This window comes from Peromyscus leucopus, chromosome 8a, assembly GCF_004664715.2.
Source record: "Peromyscus leucopus breed LL Stock chromosome 8a, UCI_PerLeu_2.1, whole genome shotgun sequence".
NCBI classification, from domain to species: domain Eukaryota; kingdom Metazoa; phylum Chordata; class Mammalia; order Rodentia; family Cricetidae; genus Peromyscus; species Peromyscus leucopus.
The window spans coordinates 29,816,560-29,824,270 of NC_051085.1; the positions used below are offsets into that span (position 1 = coordinate 29,816,560).

Here is a 7,711-nt window from a genome sequence, read left to right on the forward strand (position 1 = left end):
TGGGTTCTCAGCCTCTCTGACATGTAGATAACTATTGTTGAACTGCTTAATTCCTATCATGTAAATCAATCTAATACATTCTCTCTGTCTGTCTGTCTCTCTCTCCCCTTCTCTCTCTCCACATATATGTATATATAATACTTCAAATAAATAAAAATTATGGGAAAAAGGACTTGTTTGTCTTTTTAAATAAAATGCTTCCTCAAGGATGAAAAGACTGAGATCTGAACCATCCATGCCTTTGTTTTCACTATAGTTAAATGTGTCATGTGGTGGCCAGTTAATCATTTTCAGTGAAATCTTGAAAATGGTTACTATCTTGTACTCCTAAAAGGGGGCACTGAAGTCTAGACAGTAAAAGTCACATGACCTAGACTTTAGGGGCAACTAGGATTCAGACCCAGGTCTATAGATATAGAGACTCTACCCTTTTCTCATCCCATAATCTTCCATAGCAGCTTCCATGGATGGAAACCATGCTTATTAAACCTTAGGAACATAGGAACTACAGACAGGAAATCCTGGGACCTTACTGTGTGCCCACAGTAGAAGTTCTGGTATTGGCTAGCTGTAGAGAGCTCATGTTGATGACAAATTCAAATTACAGGAATGATGTTCAAGTCTGCTTTGGGACTGAAGTTTATAGCCCGGACCATCATGGTTAAAACTTTAAGAAACAAAAACAGAAAGAGAAGAAATGTTGGACCCAAGCTTGTCAGAGGAAGAGGTACTGGTGACATGCTCCAAGAAGGCAAGGAATTCACTGGACCAAAGCAGCCTGAGTTAGTAGAGTACACAACAGTGACAGATAGATTTGACCACTTAGTTGAATAATGCCAATCTGTTTCATTGACCACCCCTGAAATTCAATTCAAACATTGTTTTTGTCTGCCCTTTTGTGTTCAAAGTAGAAACCAGGAGGCAAGTGCTCCCCAGGTCTCCACACTCTTTTCTGTGGGCCGAAGGAACTTGTGTTCATGTCACCAGCTTCCTAGACATCTGCCGCCATCTTTACTACAGCCCTCCCCATTCTCCTTCTCTTTCCAATTTCAAACTGTGTTGTTTCATTCCGGGGAGACTTCGGCCAGGTAGAACAGCTCATTGACTCAAACTGGGATCATTTGCCTTTGAATTTTTATCTTTGAACAGTAAATGTAGCATGGTCTTTGCAAGCTTATATACAGAATTAAATGCAAAGGCTAGAAGAACTTTGCACAGCCCATTACTTGCTATTTCTGACACTTCTAGATAGTCCTGAGTCTAGTCCTTCTAAGTAGACCAAACCTACCATACATCTATGCTCTCTGGTGAATACCTGGCCTTCTTGGAGCACATTATGTGATTGCTTCTTCCTTTGATGATGCCTAGGGTCATCTTTTCTCTCCTCTTTTTGTTTATTTATGTTATTTGATTGTGACAGGAGTGTGGTAGCCCTGTTTCACTTGTAGGTATATATCCTTCTTCCTTCTCATGTCTTTTTTCTCTGAGGCCCTGGCTGAAGAAACAGCTTCTATTGGGACCATCTGTTCTGATGGTAGAAGGCAGAAGTGTAAGAACTGAGCTTGACCATGTATTATTCTTTGAGTTTCAGTTTGAAAGTGGCAAGTGCCATGACCCATAAGGCTTTGATCAAGACAAGTCATAGAGCCAAACTCAACATGATTGAATCTAAGACATTTGCTCAGAGGGTGGGTGAAAGAACAGTAGGAGAGGAAGAGAGTAAAATAGAGGTTAAGCGTGTAGAAGAGGTTGACCTACAGTCTGTCCTGCCTATGGGATGTGCTGGGGTAAGGGTGGCCTAGAGATTGAGGGAGTGACCAACCAACAACTGGTCTAGCCTAAGACCTGTGCCATGAGGAGTAAACCTACCCTTGACACTGCCTGGAGCATCAGGACCCACAGGCTGGATGACCCAGAGACCTAGGATAGAACCAAAAAAACACAACTGGAAAAAAATGTCAATGCAATTATGCCTAACAATATTCTGCTATACTTAGAGATTAATGCCTAGCCCAATTGTCATCAGAGAGGCTTCACCCAGAAACTGATGGAAACAGATACAAAGATCTTCCGATAGTCACTAAGCTGGACTCTAGGAATCCTGCTGAAGAGAAGGAGGAAGAGATTTAGGAACCAGAAGGATCAAGGACATCACAAGAGAACTCACAAAATCAGCTAACCTGGGCTCACAGGGTCTCACAAAGACTGAACTGACAATCAGGAACCCTGCATGGGACTGACCTAGGCCCCCTCTGCATGTATGGGACAGTTATGTAGCTTAGTCTTCTTGTGGGACTCCTAATAGTGGGAGCAGGGGCTGACTCTGACTTTTTTTCTGGCTGTTGGGACCTTATTCCTTATACTGGGTCACCTTACCTATCCTTAATATGAGGAGGTTTAGTCTTACTGCAACTTGATATGCTGTGTTTGGTTGATATACATGGGAGGCCTGCCCTTTTCTGAACAGAAATGGAGGAGGAGTGGATTTGGTGGGGGGGGGAGCAGAGGGGAGGATTTGGAGGAGAAGAGAGAAGAAAAACTGCAGTCAGGATGTAAAATAAATAAATTTTTAGGAAGGAGTGTAAAAGAGGAGTCACTGAGGGGTAACATGTCACTGGTGTTCAGGCCTGATGTTAAGGTGATGAGTCTCTTCTCTCATGAGTATACACACACACACACACACACACACACACACACACTTATGTATACTAGTATAAATATGCACTTCAATGTGTGACTTATTCATTCATACAGCCAGCTGTCTGAGCTACAATGGGTTTGACTTAGCTAAAGAAAGCAATATAAATAAACTGAAATGTGTATAGAGAATGAACTACTGTTTGGGGTCATACAAAACAAGGACCTTAGAAGTTTAGACTACATTTTGAAATTTTATTTTATTACTATTTTTATGTAAATGTCATATGTGTATGTGTGCGTTTCTGTGTGTATATTCCACATGTGTACAGGTGCCCATGGAGGCCAGAGAAGGGCATTGGATCCTTGGAACGGGAGTTATATGCAGTTATAAGCTGCCTGACGTGGGTGTTGGGAATTGCACCTGGGTCTTCTGCGAGAGCAACAAGTGCTCTTAACCACTGGACCATCTCTCCAGCCGTTAGAATATATTGACGTTTTGTGAAACATATACACACACATGCAAAAAATGTAAGCAAGCATGTACACACACCACCATCACCACCACTGCCACCACGATTATACTTTTGACCTCTTCTCCAGCGAGATGCTCTTGATGAAGAAAAGCACTTCTTGGGTACCACTAGGTAAGGCATTAGTGGAGACATTCCACTGCTGCTGCCTTCTGCTTATATCTGAGCCCAAAGCTACTGTGTTTGAAAGAGTGCTTTGAATTCATGTTTAAAGGAGGAGTCCTATATGATGAAGAAACCTTTCTATCGATGGACCATATCTGAAGTTTTATCTGTCCCATTTTTGATATGGGCAGAACCCGCAGTGAACTTAGCAATTGCTCTGATATTTGTCACAAACAGAAATCAATATTCTCACATCTCAGCTGTTGCTGATATTGTGTAAATTCATTAATGCATCGCTACTTTGAATTTTACCTGCCGACAGAGTTGGATATTTTCACATTTTGTTGCATTACAGATGTGGCTATTTTCAAGATATTTTAAAGATGTGTTTCAACATGATTGTTTTTCTTTGGATTTCTGTCTTTTAAATTATTTCATCCACTTAGAAACTGTATTTTGAAGTGGGGTCCACAGTCTTTACCATATACTCAGAAGTCCATACATCACAAAAGTCAGGGCATTTGACTTAAGTGCAATTGATTCCCTCTTAACGGGAGCACAGAGGGATTCGAGTATTAATTCAGCAAAGTAGCACATCATACTGAGATCTCAGAAGAGGGTTTCTACTGTCCAAAAGGTCCAAAGATATTTGTCTCTTAGAGCGTGTAGTCATAGCATAGCTATATATGATTTTTAAATCTGGGTTCTACATATAAGAGAAAACAAAAGATATGATAGACATTTACTTCCTTAAAGGTTGTTATCTGAAAGTGAATCATTGTTTTTACTTAAACCACTTAGTGATTAGTTCTTTGTGAGTTTTAACATTAAAGTTGTTTCAAAAACACACGCATGCATTCATGGTCTGTTTATTGAGATTGACAAAACCATAAACATATATCCATGTCTGTAAATATGAATGGACTCCAGAAACTTCAAATTAATTTACAAAAAAAAAATAACAAAGAAGCAATTATTTATTTGCAAACAGCCAATGCAAAATATGAAAGCAGGGTGACTAGAGACCTTCTTTTAGGAAATTAAAAAAAAAGAAGCAGGATGTACTCTTATTAGTAACAATTGCTAATGTATATTTGCTTCCATTCTCTCTATGCAGGGGACTCAGGTATTTGCTTTACCTCTGAAAATCATACACTGGGACTTGCGGGAACATAGTAGATTTAGTTTATGTGATGCAGATCTAAAAGACTATGGCAAGATGTGGCTAATTATCACAGAATACATTGCACAATTCAGGTTTCTCTTATTCTTAATGAAGAAAATATTCCTTTAACAATATAAAATGATTCCCCATTGAAAGGGTCAGGTTCTAAGGAGACGGGATTCTAACATGAACATTTAAAGAAAGACACATTCTAAGTGCTGTACTCCAATTGTTGAGTATGGCATAAAATTATGACTCAAGCATAGTTTCCCAAAGTTAGACTAGACACTGTCTTGTTTTCAGGCCGTTTTAGGGGGGAAATAGCGTGGCAGAGGGAAGAGTCAGAGTTGTGACCTTTGCACGTAGCACACGCAGGAGGAACTTAGAAAGCAAACCCCAGGCAACTTCAACCTCTGCTTCTTAGTTTCTAGGAAGCAACGATATTGGGGCAGGACATTTCCCAGGATTCTTGCTTACCTTCCATGTATTCAGATGACCTTATTCAGTCCTTTCCCTACATTCTTCTATGAGAATACTCGGTGAGAAAGGTGTTTCACTCCTTTGCTGACTAAGTAACACGCTTTTCTTCTCCATTTAAGCCCTGGAGGCTGCCTGCAAACTAGGGAAACACCATCGCCTACAGCCATACTACCTTCCTTCCTCCTGCATGAGTCAGTCGCGAAACAAATCAATAGTCGGCGCCCGTGGTGAGAGGATCTCCCGGCTCAGGAGGAGCTTCAGAGCCTTCCTAAACCACCGGTAGGAGAAGACGTAAATGATGGGGTTACAGGCTGAATTGAAATAAGCAAACCAGATAAAGATATCGAAGACCAGGGGTGGGGTGATAAAGTTAAGGAGACTGTCAACTAGTGTGTCAACGGTGAAGGGCAGCCAGCACACAAGGTAGACGCCCACAGCAATGCCCAGTGTCTTGGCTGCTTTTCTCTCTCTCTTGACGGCCCCAGCCAAGCTTTGGCTCAGGGCGCTGATCTGCTGAGCCTGCCTGGTAGCAACGACAAAGATCTTCACATACAAGCTGATCATGATGAGACAGGGAACAAAGAATGCAGGGAAGTTTAACCAGCCCCAGAACTTATTGAACAGCAGCTGACAACTGCCCACACAGGGCATCTCTTCCAGCCACTGGCTGAGCCCTCTCTCCACCACATCTGTGTAGAGAAAGAAGGCAGTGTAGGCTGCCGGTATCCCCCACCCGGCCACAATGTACCGGAAGGCTATCCTGACTGTGAACTTGGAGGGATAGAGCAGGGGGTCACAGATGGCACAATGACGATCGATGGAAATAAAACAGAGATGGAAGATGGAGGCGAGGCAGAACAGCGTGTCCAGGTACGTATGCAGACGGCAGAGGAAGTCCCCAAAGAACCAACAGCTCTCCACCGAGCGGACGGTGCTCAGGGGAAGTACCAGCAGACCCAGCAACATGTCAGCCAGGGCCAGGGAGAGCAGCAGAAAGTTGGTGGGAGTGTGGAGCACTTTGAAGTAAGACACGGCAAACACCACAAACAAATTCCCCAGGACTGTGATCAGCACACCTACAGTGCAGGCCAGGTAGATGACCACCTGGATGGGCAGAGGGTGGACTGTCCTAGGGCAAGACCCATTCACCTGGAAGCAGAACGCTGCTGGCTGCTCTCCAGCACTCGGGAGGAGGACAGCTCTCATTTACAGATTGTGTTCTTCGGCTTCCTCTGGGACCTGGTCTCCTTTTCTACTAAAATAATAAGATGATTATATTAATTGTTTCTTAAACATGCACAGAATGATCTCAAGAAGAGAAAACTAAAGGGTGGTTGAGTTGATTGATCCTGAGTACTGGATCAAATACACCCTGAAAATCAAGTGTAGCATGGGACTAGAGGTACAGGACTATGCTAGCCGGTCCATCAGACTGGCTCTTTTAAAACTCATGTAGATGATATCCTTAAAAGAATAAAAGAGGATGTATGCTAAATGTTTCCTTGAAGGAAAGTGTGTCATAGTATTCCATATAAAATCGTAAAGCATTCTCTTTTTGATAAGGCACTCACTTGCCAAGTGAGATTTTAAGTTTTGAGTCTGAACTAAGAGATAAATTAACTATCGTGAACACATTGTTTCTTGGAAGAGAATATCTAGCCTTCTCCTTCAATGATTAAGTAAACTGACAATAATACAGGAGGTTCGAGTTTTTAATTGTAACAACTCATCCCCAAATAAGAATTCAGAAGACAAATAATTAGAAGGACAAAAAATTCCTTAATGCAGTTCTTTTGCATTGCACATTTTTTAAAATAAAACACATAGAGTGAAACTATCTGAGATGAGAAAATATTTGATTGATTCACACTCTACCGACCTGTAGAGTATGAACCATGTACTGACACACTGAGCTGAGGACCTGAGGATGTAGCTCATCGTATAGAGAGTTCTTTCTAAGAGTGCACAAAGCTCTGGGTTGGATCTATGGCACCATATCAACTTAGTGTGGTCATGCACACCTGTAATCTCATCACAAGGGAAGAGAAGAAAGGAAAATCGTGAGTCCAGGACCATCCTTAGTACCACAGTAAGTTCAAAACTAGTCCGGGATACAGCAGACATGTCTCAAATAAACAAACAAAATAATAATAAATGTAAAAAAAATTTAAAGTAGACTGAGGGTTTCCAAATTACTTACTCAGGCAGGAATCAGTCACCCCATAAAAGAAGAAGTGTCTGTTCCAGGTGGACACAGACATGCACAGAGCTCTTTTATCAGCAAAAGTGACAGACATGAGGCCAGAGGAGATTTTATATTCTCAGAAGAACCTGCTCCTCCCTGTGGGTTGGTACAAACAAACAGTGACGGTGTGCCAAGGAGCAGTCCACGCTATTCACAGACTCCATTGTTTCCTTACCTTTTCAATACGGCAATTAATTAGAGATGCAATTTAAACACTTTGGGGTTTAGATTCTGCTTTTCACTCCTGTGTTTGGGACTAGCCACCAAGTTACCCTTTTGTAGATAATTACTAGATATATGCTTTAGTTAATGTCAGGGGTTTTAAAACCCTTTCAAGCACCTGCTACTCTAGGAGTTCCTTTATACATCTCTACTGACATAAGAATAACGCTGACTAACTGTTACTTGAGTAGTGGTAGAGGACCCTATAAATCCCTCAAGCTGGAAGCTAAGGATCATAAACCTGAAGTCATTCTGAACTGGACTCAAAGACACTGTTTCATATAAAGAAAAGAGTAGATTGTTAAGAAAATGGTTCTGAAGGTC

General features: G+C 41.7%; 1 protein-coding gene across 1 annotated transcript; it reads right to left on the bottom strand.

Annotated features, from left to right (window-relative positions):
- Positions 1–5,112: 5,112 nt before the first annotated feature.
- Positions 5,113–6,126, bottom strand: Taar5 (trace amine associated receptor 5). Its single transcript, XM_028877345.1, has one exon. It carries the CDS (start codon positions 6,124–6,126, stop codon positions 5,113–5,115), a length of 1,014 nt encoding a protein of 337 aa, XP_028733178.1.
- Between the last annotated feature and the right edge of the window lie 1,585 nt (positions 6,127–7,711).

Bases quoted from the DNA above. Each gene is read 5' to 3' on its own strand.
- Taar5 (XM_028877345.1), bottom strand. From the start codon at position 6,126: ATGAGAGCTGTCCTCCTCCCGAGTGCTGGAGAGCAGCCAGCAGCGTTC.